Source organism: Siphateles boraxobius, unplaced genomic scaffold, assembly GCF_051911475.1.
Source record: "Siphateles boraxobius isolate OS27281-9 unplaced genomic scaffold, OSU_SipBor_1 25, whole genome shotgun sequence".
NCBI lineage: Eukaryota > Metazoa > Chordata > Actinopteri > Cypriniformes > Leuciscidae > Siphateles > Siphateles boraxobius.
The window spans coordinates 12,917,059-12,929,670 of record NW_027508866.1 but is presented as its reverse complement, the minus strand read 5'-3'; the positions used below and the strand labels follow the sequence as shown (position 1 = coordinate 12,929,670).

Here is a 12,612-nt window from a genome sequence, read left to right as displayed (position 1 = left end):
CATGGGCACAGAGCTGAGAGTGTACTTGTCAGGCATAAGTAAACAGCGTTACCTCCCTGTCCATGTCCTCTACAGAGTCATTAATCTCCTCTGTGTGTGTGAATAATGGGACAGTCCAGTTGGTAGGTGTTGAGGCCTATGTTTAGTCAAGACTGAAATGCAGAATTTTCTTTGAAAGAAAAAAAACAACCTTTCTTAGTGTTCAAGAAGTAGGCCATTCAGACTCATTCATCTTCAGCCCAGCAAAGGGAAAATGGCTTGTCAACTTTTATGTGCTGTACACACGTATTGAAGCACATACTTTTCATGGAGTTGAAGTGCATACTTGTAGAAGTGCACACCTCCTATAATACATACTTTTTGAAATATGCTTGTTGTAGTACTGGCTGAAGATCACTTTAGTTTTAATGCTGTCTAATGTGAATAGTCTGGTTTAGAGCATACTTCTTGTATAGTCTAATTATTGAAGTGCATTCTAGCTAAATTTCGTACTTGATATAGCGGATTCTTATTGAACTGCATGCTAAGTCTTTATAGTGCACACTTTTTGAAGTGCATACTTATTGTAGTGCATACTGGTTGAAGTGCATACTTATTGTAGTGCACCAGTCGTTGTAATGTAAAATACGTGAAATCTAGACTTAATATCTTGTAGTCCGTACTGTATGAAAAATGCGTGTTCTAGTATTTTTTGAAGATCAATCTAGTTGTAATGCTTTCTAATGGAATAAGTCTTGTTTAGAAAATACTTATTTGAAGTTTATACTCATTGAAGTGCATACTAGTAAAATTTTATACTCCTTGTGCATTTTTATTAAAGCTGATACTAGCTGAACCCTATATATTTTATCGTGCACACTTAGTGAAAGTGTATTGTAAATGTAATGTACACTATTGGAAGTCCATTCTTATAGTGTATATTAGCTGAAGTACATATTTGTGTAATGCATGCTAGTTGAAACGATTACTTGTAGTAGTGCATACCTCTTGTAATGCGTACTTGTTGAAACGCATGCTTGTAGTACTGAAGATTACTCTATTTGTATTGCATTCTGTTATAATTAACCCTGTTACACCTTGTAGTGAAAACACATTAAAGTGCATACTAGCTGAATTTCATACACTTGCTTGCAATCACCTATTTATCTCAGCTTAGTTAGGTCGATCATTAAGAAGTAATCATCCGATTAAAGCAAGTGATGAACCATTGTGCATGCTGGTGACATTTCAGAAGAGCCTATCCAATCAGAACTCGTCTATGACCATTTAACCAATCTTTTTCCTTCTGCCAAAAGGATAATGAGGCTATTAAGATGCCTTGGTCCTCTTCTTTCCTCTTCATCCTCCTCTTTTTTATAACATGTCCCCCTCTGTCTCAAGTGGTGTTATCAGTTCTGTCCCATTTTCAGCGTCACGTTTTCCGATCCTTAGCCACAGCTCTAAGAGCATATAGCTCTGCCTGCTGCTTCCCTCTTTGTCATCCTGAAAAAATCTCCAGAACCCTGGAGGGACAAAAAGGCTGCCAGGGCAGCTGGCCCATCATGAATTACCGATTTAGGGTTAGCATGCTGTCAAGGTAGTGAGCGATGACAACATTCATGAGACACTGCTGTTAAAAAACATTTCAGAGATCCTGTGCAGCTATCATATAACTCACTGGGATCGAAGGAAACCAAGTATTTATAACACACATGCAGGCTTTAGGCTGCCATACTTGAGTTAAGCATACTCACATGCACCCACCCATGGTGCACCAGTGCCTCTGATGCCGTAGGTGCTGTCTCAGCATGGGGGGTGGGGTAGAAGTGTGGTCTTAGGGAGGGGGCAGTCTATTGGGATTCTAAAAGGGTGTCTATGGCTGTCTGCTACATGTCGAAATGAGCTGGCAGTAATTAGGTGCCCTGGGACCCCTGTTGCAATGTGATGTTTGTGTGTGTGTGTGCTGTGTTGGGGAAAAGTAAGCCAAAAGCAGCAACCCCAAAAACATAAGCACCCCCTTCTGTTGTGAGATGGGAGATTTGAAACTAGCTCCAACCCAGCAGTGTCTTCAGTCTTTTCCTATTATTCCCCAGGCAGTACCAGTCTCTTCTGTTCGGGTGATATCACCAATAATAATAAAATACTAATTTGTACATGTAAATACTATATTTATAATTGTATTGTACTATCAGTGTTGGTATGTACATTTTCGGTCATAACACAACAAATAAGGGATCTTATTGTTAAATTAAGAAGTCAATCATGCTCTTCAAGGCTGTATTTATTTAATCAAAACTATATTTAAAATATTACAATATTTTTTGTTATTTATTATATACAATATATATATATATATATAATTTTTTTTTCTGTTTAAAATTTGATTTATTGATGTAATTGATCCTTCAGAAATTATTCTAATATATTCTGCTTTGTCGCTCAAGAAACATTTCTTTGTATTATCAATGTTGAAAACATAATGCTGCCCTAATACATTTGTGGAAACATTTGTTTTTCAGGATTCTTTGATGAAAAAAAAAGTCCAAAAGAACAGCATTTGAAATAGAAATCTTTTGTAACATTATAAATGTTTATGTCACTTTTGATCTATTTAATGCATCCTTGCTATGCGTTGACCATTTTATATTATGATCAGGGCCATTTTTTCAAATCAATTTGGGCTGACCACAGATCTGAGATTTGTGAGATTGATTTTTTTTATATATTTATACTGTATTCTGTACTGTATGTGCATGGATGCCTGCAGCCTCTCAGAATATCATATTGTCCAGCCTGTGTGGCAGCAGCGTTATTTTGTGGTTGGCTGCCTCTTATTGGAATCGATCCAAGGACCACTGAGACCATATTATGACTCCATGGAAGAGGAGAGCGATACGAAAAGAGATAGAAAAGGGGGTGGTGTTTACTGTTGCAAATGCATTCATGGATTTGAAGTCACATACACTGTATGTTTGCCCCAAGTGAATGTCCTTGAATTCAGGAAACACCTACACTGCCATTAACTCACCAATGTCTTTCTTTATCTATAGCATCCCGTAAGGAATTCCAGAAGAGTTCTGATGGCACCCGTTCATCTCTCTCTTCCCCTAAGAGACTCGCTGTAGTGTCTCCTAAACCACAGTCTCCAGGTAACCAAAACAAAGATCAACCTAAGATTGCTTTCCTTTCTTAGCTGTCCCCTGCTGCTCTACAAAGTACAGTGCTTCCAGTAGATGATGTCACACTATTGGATGAATCTCATCTGACGCTCACATCTCCACTGAAAACCTATTTCTTTTTCTATCTATACACACACACACACACACACACACACACACATAAACATAGAATGAGAGAGTACTACATTTAAGATGTAATCAGTGTGGCCACTGGGGTCACTGTCCAGCTGTCATTGTTGAACAAAATGAAACAATAATCGAAACAATACCCAATATTCAGCATTTGATCCCCACAGTACTGTCTGTATCCCTCCTGGTGTGCAAATTATGGGTTTTGGGGGTCCGAACTCATAATTAGAGTTTGAATCCATTCGAAATTGACATTAAAACCAAATGTTTGGGGTTCTTGAGAAAGGCAAACATATTAGGAGGTTTCAGAGTAAATCTTTGCCCGCTTGCTTTCTTTGTCTTCTGATGAGCAGGGAATCTACCTAACATCAGTTTCGCCCACCTTACTACCTGAAAAGCAGTTTTTCTCTTTGTTGTCATAGAGACTGATTCTCAGACCAAAGACTAAGCCGCTTTAGGAGGACGTGGCTGTCTGTTTGTTCGTTTGTTTGTTTGTTTGTGTGTGTGCGTGCGTGCGTGCGTGCGTGCGTGCGTGCGTGCGTGCGTGCGTGCGAGTGTGTCAAATTGTGTATAAGTCAGCATAATGTTTAAAATGTTTATTTAAATTGATGCTAGTTTTGTACAGGAACATAATTTTGATTAAGCTTAGAGTATTAAGCTTATACACTATACACAGAGTATTAAGAGTATACTTTAAAAAAAAATTTTTTTTTAAAGATGTCTCTTGTGATTACCAAGGCATTTATTTGATAAATATTTTGTATAATTTAAAATTTATTCCAGTGATGGCAAAGCTGAATTTTCAGCATCATTACTCCAGTCTTCAGTGTCACATGATCCTTCAGAAATCATTCTAATATGTTAATTTGCTGCTCAACAAACATTTTTTTTTTTTGCTTTTAAGATTACATAACAAATATGACATAATATGACAACACAAACGTGACATAAACATTCACTTATTCACATACAGATAATCGAATGAAAAGAAAGGGAACAAATCAATATATACGCTCAAGAAACATTTAATATTAAAACATTATGGGTTTTTTTCAGGATTCTTTGATAAATAGAACAGCATTAATTTGAAATAGAACTCTGTTTATAACATTATTAATGTATTTACTCTCTTGATCAATTTAATGTGCCCTTGCTGAACATTTTTTTTTTAAATCGCCAAACCTTTGAACGGCAATGTATCTCAACATTCTATACAGTATGCAGCCTACAATGAACATAGGACAGCCATAGCTTGCTAAAATGTATATAGAGGTTAATTCAATATCTAATACGTCAGTAAAGGACATTGAAAAAATTTTATGCCAGTCATTAACAAACAAATTGCTTGCACACTCAACACTAAGGACAACAATGACTCCATCACAGCAATTAACAGCTCTACACAGACAAGTCTTTTTTCTGAAGATTGGTTTCTACAATAATGATGGCCGTAAATCATCTTGTCATTCCATTTGGCTCAATGTGTTTATCAAATTCATCAAGAGATGAATGCTAACACACAGCTGCAGTAAGAAGAAAAACATTAGCTGCTATTAGCATTAGCATGAGTAGTTCTTTAGATTCCTTGCTTATCTTGAAGCACATTATGCCTTGGTTTTATATTTTATAAATGAAAAATCTTTTACTTTTATGCTAGTTTTTGAGTTTATCTCTATATAGCATAAATAATCGATAATGTCTTTATGTAACTTCCATGAGGGCTCATCTGTCTTGATGTGACTAATCTATAACCTACATCCATTGTAATGCATATATTGTGAATTGCAAGTATTTTATTATTATACTTGAACTATAAGATTTGGTTTGTTTAGCCACTGTGCCATTAGCTGTGGGTCACATACCTCATTTTAACATTACAATGAAACCAGTCTAGTCTTTGAATAGTCCATTTGCTTTACTTATAGAGTATTCACCTAATCCAGTTAGGTATAGAAATTATGGTAAAGCTTCATGTAAATTGTTTCGTGGTTGTTAAGCGCACAGTACTCCCTGGGGTGTCTTAGCATTATGGAGGCCGTTTTATTCACACAGGGCAGTTCTGATTTTAATTAAATAGTTTTTTTAGTGCTGTTTCTTTTGTGTTTCCCACTTTAGTGCTTCAGAGGCAACAGAAGGCAACAGTGGCAGTCCGAGGCTCAAGCATTCAGATTTTGCCTCGTACTGGCTCCCCAGGTCCAGAGAAGAAAAGAGAAGAAGAGCAGAAGAAAGAAAAAGAGCGAGATGAAGTAGAGAGACACGAGGAGTTGCAGCTCTTGCAGGGTCGCTATGAAGAACAGGCCAAGCAACTGCAGGCTCTTCACACAGAACTAAAGAAAACCGGCCTGGGTCTGGAAGTCTTTGTCATCTGTACTCAGCACTTTTCCCTCAAGGTATTTTATTGCAGATATCATCTAAACATCACATTTTCTTTCACATGTGACTGAATCATTAGGCGTTGGGCATACTCGTCTAGTTTTTTGTTATTACCACTTTACACATTTTAATATCCTTAAAAGTCATCAAAACTATTAAATGAAACAACTAATTTTATTTTTATTTTATTTTATTTTATTATTCATAGGTAAATGTTTGGCAACAGTTCTTCTAACCCTAATTGATGGAGTTTGCAGCTTTCCATTTCTTAAGCAACCATGTAGGATATGGCCATATTCCTGGATGACAATGTCAAGATTTATCAGGCTTAAATTGTAAAAGAATGGTTGGGAGGGAGCATGAGGAATCATTTTCACACATGAATTGGCATTTTTCACACATGAATTGGCAATAAAACGATCTTGTATTGACAATGCAAGAGTTGAGCACTTTTGTACACACTCCATCAATTAGGGTTAAAACTGTTGCCAAAAATTGCTATAAAAATAATAATCACAATTTTATTCATTACATTTTTGGAGATTTGGTCATCCCAAAGATGCTGTTTTCTAAATGTATTGTTGTTAAGCAGATGCAGTACGTTCAATCAATCATGATTCACAGTACACTAACTATAGTGACATTCCTTATGGCACAAACCCTGTGATCAAATGATTTGCACAATGATGTTACGGTCTTCACATGTCATCACTACATGAGATGTTTGTGTTACCATGCCAAAGCCTCAACCATTAGGCAACCACTAGTTTACTGAAGAAATGAAACATCCAGTCTATCTCAACCACTGCAAACTGAACACTCAAAAAACAAAACTAACAGCCTAAAATAACAGCCTTTTTCTAATCTATCATGAATAGAAGGATGAGGTAACTGTGTGCAAGAGCAGACCGTTGAGTCACTGTTTGCACACAGAATCACAACAAGCATATCACTGTCTCATATATATGAATCATATATGTTATCATCCTTATTTGTAATTCGCTGTAGATAAAAGCATCTGCTTAATGAATAAATAATGTAAATAAAAGATAAAACATTTTTAGAAGCACAGTGCCCCCTGCTGTCCATCAGTGAATGATTGCCTAAATTATAGATCATGATGAAAAAAAAAACATTGGTCCCCTGTTACCTCAGGAAATGCAGGGCCGGCACGAGGCATAAGCGAACTAAGCGGCTGCTTGGGGCCCCTTGGCCACCAGGGGGCCCCCCAATCGAGTCGAAAAATCGAAGAATTTTTTTTTTAGATGACTTAAACAAGTGACATAAATGAATGAATTAATATGAATGAATGAATGAATGAATAATTTAAGACAAGTAAATTCAGATTTCATGATCAATATACCTACCTACAACGGCTGCTGGGTTTGCCAACGTTTAAGTCATGCGCATAATCTAGACACCTCGCGCGTGCATAGACAATTCGTGCGCAACTGTGCATAGTCACGGTAATGTTAAGCCATGTCACAAAAAAGGACGTATACCTCTGGTGCCGAAAATAGAAAGACAAAAATGACAGAGGAGGGGACAAAAAGAGCAAGATAAAAGTATGTTTGCATGATTATTTACAGTGTGTTTTGTGCAGCAATTGACCCATTCCTATCTACGGCAAGCCCCGAGGGGAAAAATACATTGCATAAACACATATACAACGAGCGCCAGTACATCATTACTGCTATTATAGTAACAGGCTTTGTTGGATTCTGTCATGTACAATCCAACAAAGTCTGTTACAATAATAAAAAAAAAAAATAAAAAAAAGATTTTGAGGACAGTTACACTGTATTGAGACAGTTGAGAAATAATAATATTTTTACAGTTTTCAACAATAATTGTCATTGTTGAACCCTTGCTCTTATTATGTTTCTGATTTCTCAGTTTTGTCATTATTTTAGCAAATAATTTATATGATATGTTTTGAGACAGTTTGTTTTAAGAAGTTTCAGAGAGTTAGTAAAAGTAAAGTAAAAGTTAAAACTTTTTTATTAAGTATTTATTTTGTATTAATAAGACATAACCTCACTGTATTCATTTATAATGTTTCGTTATTGCGTGGTATTTGTGTCAATAATCGTCAAGCACAGGTGACTCCGCGTAGTGGGAGGGGACCCCAAATTCAAATTCTGCTTAGGGCCCCCAAAAGGCTCGGGCCGGCTCTGAGGAAATGCATACTAATTCGAGACAAACTTTAACAAGTCAGTGAGGGGTCTGAAACATGATGGCTTAAAGTATACACCCATTTATTCAGTATGTTCCAGCCTAATGCCCACATATACTACATTAATATTAGTTGCATTCCTCTCCTCCACATGCACTCCTGTTTGTCTGTTTAGCAGTAAAAGGGTTTACGGATAGAAGCTGAGTGTCAGTAACCTGCCAATTCCTCCCACGCCTGGCAACTCTAACATAAAGCAATCCACATTTTATTAGTTGTTATAATGCATGTTTCATTTTTAAGTGCTTTTCATTATCAGGTTGGTATACTGTACATTTTCTGTTAAATGCACACTAGAGTGATAATGCTTCTGCAGCATTGCATCAATTTATTTCTTCCTCATTACCTTACACTTACAGACTTGTCATTTGTGTTTGATTTTGTTTTATAATGTTTGTCAGTTTCAAACGCAACATTATCCGTATTCATAATTAGATTTTATTTAGGCCTTAATAGTAATGCTAAATGCAGTATGCAGTAGGTAGTCCACACTAAAAGTACAGTATGTGTTTATGTGAGGGTACATTGGTTCACTGTTTATGGATGTGATTATTGAACTATTAATTAGTAAGACTATGTTAACCATTAAAAAAATGGACATACTATAAATTGAATCCTAAATGTTTTATTTGTTGTTTACCCTGATATTGCTGAGACCAAATGTCCCTACAAAAATGGTTAAACCTGAAATCACCTTCATTACAGAAACTAGCCTAAAGGACTGAAAATGTTCCCCATGAGGAAATAAGCTAAATAAACTTAATATAATTAAAATAAATATTCATAAATAATACAATAATCCTGGAATAAATCATTAATAAATAATGAAAATACACTTAGATAGATATAGATGTCAATGGAAAACTAGCCTTGAGTAGCCTAATATTATATTTAATTGTTAGTAGTGGATCAGAATAAAAGCAGATGTGTGTTATTGTTTGTTTCAGAGTGAAAGTGCTGAGGAGAAGGAGAGAGAGTTGTCTCAGGAACTCAGTCGGATTCAGCATGAAGTGGGTGAGTTTCCAGAAACTTCTTAGAAAAGAACAGTTGCCGGTTGCATAAACGTCTTAGACTAGTCTAACAATTTAGTCATCAATTATGTCAAGGGTGTGTTTAGTTTGGTCTGTGTTTCTTTAGTACTTTGATTTGGTTTGTCTCTGCTGTTGTTTATTGTTTGAGTTGTTATCCTCTTAGTTGGTTTGCACTGTTTCTAGATCAGTTTCCTTTGTCTCTGTTCAATAGTTACCATGGTTTGTCTAATTTGAATCCAAAAAGTGACTGAGTACCTCTTGAACTACAAACACAAGTAAAAAGTGTTCAGAAAACTACAAAACATGGCGGATCTACGCGACCGACGGTTAATTAAAGAGGTTTAGATAAATGGGTTTAAGTAACTAATAATCAACATTTAAACTGATAAAAAATATTTATGTAATGTGATCTGTGTTATATTTCATCTGCAACAACGACGTGAACTTTTATAAAGATCCGTTTGGCCTTTAACTTTTAAATGCATCTTTATGCATGAATATGAGGGAGAGTCTCCGCATGAAAGACCCGTGACTGGTAGATCAACGTGCTACTGCATTTCTCTCCGATACGGTAGGAAAAAATAAATAAAATGTGGAGGATTTTATCTTTGACAAGATGATTGACAGGTCAGTTTACCTGACAGGATGCGTGTAACTAAGCAACAGAGAGCAACAACACTCTATTTTATGACATGATAGTATGCCTAAAAGCTTGTCTACTCTTCTGCTACACACTCAAAATTATGTACTTTTTCTCCACAAAAAGAGCCCATACTTTTAGGGCATAGTATATGTAGGCGTATTGAGAGGCAGCATTGGTCTTTTCTCCCTTCCCAGACAGTTAAACGGCTTCTCGAACAAGAAAAATCTAGGGCGGGACCTGATTTTGTTAATCGAGAATTGATTGGATGGTTTGCTATTGTTGTGATGTCATATGAGTGACAGGTTGCCCCACCCTCATGCCAGTAAACACATCATCAGAGAAGAGAAAAGATGTCGCTGCAAGGGAAGGGAAGTTATTGTGATTAACTCTTTCCCCGCCATTGACGGAAATGTACGGTTTTCCTTGTTTTCACTGTTATGCGGTAGGGGCGCATTGCCACATCTTCTGAAAGAGCACTGAATCTCCTGATCAAAACACAGGCGAAGAAGCAGCAATATGTAAAATAAGGCGATCATCAACATTAAACAGCATATAAATCAAAACTGCCTAATGTTACTGAATAAAATGTTGACCCAGGATGAGATATAGGACTGTGCAAGCATTAGGGGTGTTGATGGATTCGATCTATCTGTGTTTTGATTATCGTTCTGAATCCGATCCAGACATAGTCTTTGACAAAAGCGCAATTTTCTCAGCTTTTTGCTCAAAATGTTGCTTTTTTTAATGAAACCAGATTCAAGTGTTGATAAAAAAACAATACATTAAGCTATAATAAAATGTTTCTTTTTTTTCTTTTTCTTTTTATAAAGCAGAGGCTCTGTTCTTTCTTTTGATACATACCACAAAATATTCTGGGCACCATGAAACTTTTATTAAATGATCAAAAATGCTGGTGGGGAAAGAGCTAAAGATTATGAGGGTTAAAGATTATGAGATTATGAATCATTATAAATAATGATTATGAGCACATTATTATTATTTTTAATTATGTGCACGATAAATCATTTATAAACTGCAATATTTCTTTTTTTTAAAAGCATTGTCAATTTTGATTTCATTTCTTCTTTAACAGTGGCTACATTTTTGCAACTGGCCCCTTATTTGCGATATTTATATCCATATGCTCTGTTTTTCATATCGCCCAGCCTTCAACGCAGCTCGCTGGGAGCGTCTTCAGAAGGAGAAGAGAGAGCTGGAGGAGTGTTTTGAGAGGGAGCTGAGAGAGTTACAGGTCCAGCAGGAGTCTGAACTCCTAACCTTAGAGGAGAACTTGAGATTACGGCACGCTTCGGACAGAGACCATCTCAGAGCAGAGCACCAGTCAGAGGTGGAGGAGTTTCACACCCAGCATCAGGAACAGGTTGGATCATCAGGCTGAGGGTCATGGGAGATCATTTAGGATGGCATGAATTTGAAAACTCAACTGTGTGTTTTGTGTGTAGATCGAAGAATTGACTGCCAACCATGAGGCCGCCCTTGAAGACTTGAAGACCATGCACAACATCACCATGTCAACACTGCAGGAGGAGCATGCCAGGACAATGAGAGGTGAGGGTGCCATTTGTAATACCGCCACTAACCAGCTGACAGAAGTGTGGGGAAGAGCGTAAATTCTATATTCCTCATTTCATTTCTCTTAGACTTAAGAAAAGCCCACGAGCAGCAAAAAGCCAATCTAGAAGAGGACTTTGAGAAACTGCGCCTCTCACTTCAGGTGATTTGTTCAGTGACTCAAGGTTTAAGATTTTGTTGCTACTCATCCAAAGGGCTTCATTAGTAACAGTACCGTTTCTTTCAGGACCAGGTGGACACTCTGACTTTCCAGAACCGAACTCTGAAAGACAAAGCCAAGCGCTTTGAAGAGGCCCTGAGCAAGAGCACTGATGAACAAATCGTGGTATATATAAAGGGACATTTATAAAGGGATACTAGGATTTAGGCACACAAACGCTGAAAGTAAGTATTGTAAATGTATTTGTAGGACGCACTGGCCCCGTATCAGCATATCGAGGAAGACCTGAAGAGTCTAAAGGAGGTTCTGGAGATGAAGAACCAGCAGATTCATGACCAGGAGAAGAAGATTTGTCATTTGGAGAAAGTGGTAAGCTACAAATGAAAAGGTGTGCAGGAGAATTGGGAGTTAAAGTATCTTCCTGTATTCAGTTTTAAGTTAAGAAAAGAAATCAAATTGTGGCCCAATTTACAAATTTGTTCCCTTGTTTTAGTTGAATCAAAATGAGGGAATAAATTAGGACAGCATAGCCACGATTTATTACAACAAGGGAATGAATTAATAAGTCACGGTAACTAATTTTTAATTCATGGCCATGATGTACTGTATATATTGTTGTCCATGTCATGTATGGGGCTAGAATTTTTTTTTTTTATCTCAAGTAAAACCCCACCTTTGATCAAGGACCCCATGATATTTATCGCAGGATGTTAAATAAGGATTCATTTCTAATAAACTGAATTGATTTTATAGTGAAGTATATCTACACTCCTTAGCTCTGACTTTTTACAACCCCCTAATAACAATCAACAAAACAAATCACACAAATAAAGAATTGTATAAATATTAAAGCAAGGACAATAATCCTTTCCTGATCCTTTTACTGCTACAGTACATTATTTATGATTTGGATATTAAATCACTTTCCCTTTAAAACAGCTTTTTACTTTCTTTTCAGCTCCTTTCAAGGTTATATTATTTATGATTTGGAAATAAGAACGCCGTCCATTTTAAAGCCTCGTTTTACTCACTTTTCCTTTCATCTTTTACGTTTCTCATTGTTTCGTCCTCACGTAAAACACATTTCAGTCCACTGTTGTTCAGGCAGGGGAAGTTTGTGTAAGAATTTAATGTGGAGCTCTGTGTTCGCTTGATCCTTCGAGCAGGCCCAAAAGAACCTGCACCTGGAGGAGCGGGTCCAGGTGCTTCAGCAGCAGAATGAAGACCTGATGGCCCGCATTGACCGCCACCTCTCAGTGTCAAGGTCAGGATTTAAAATAAGATCAAATTAT

General features: G+C 36.8%; 1 protein-coding gene across 2 annotated transcripts in view; it reads left to right on the top strand.

Moving 5' to 3' along the window:
- The window catches only part of mtus2a (microtubule associated tumor suppressor candidate 2a), an 83,173-nt gene that overhangs the window by 68,604 nt on the left and 1,957 nt on the right, over nt 1–12,612 (top strand). Inside the window, exons 6-14 of one of the 2 annotated variants that reach the window (XM_077242732.1) lie at nt 3,030–3,128; nt 5,403–5,677; nt 8,841–8,907; nt 10,734–10,948; nt 11,031–11,136; nt 11,229–11,302; nt 11,387–11,485; nt 11,570–11,689; nt 12,487–12,584. In XM_077242732.1, the coding sequence (XP_077098847.1) occupies nt 3,030–3,128; nt 5,403–5,677; nt 8,841–8,907; nt 10,734–10,948; nt 11,031–11,136; nt 11,229–11,302; nt 11,387–11,485; nt 11,570–11,689; nt 12,487–12,584 (1,153 nt within the window). Of the gene's footprint in view, nt 1–3,029; nt 3,129–5,402; nt 5,678–8,840; nt 8,908–10,733; nt 10,949–11,030; nt 11,137–11,228; nt 11,303–11,386; nt 11,486–11,569; nt 11,690–12,483; nt 12,585–12,612 lie in introns of both variants that reach the window. The other variant, XM_077242731.1, reaches the window with a different exon arrangement.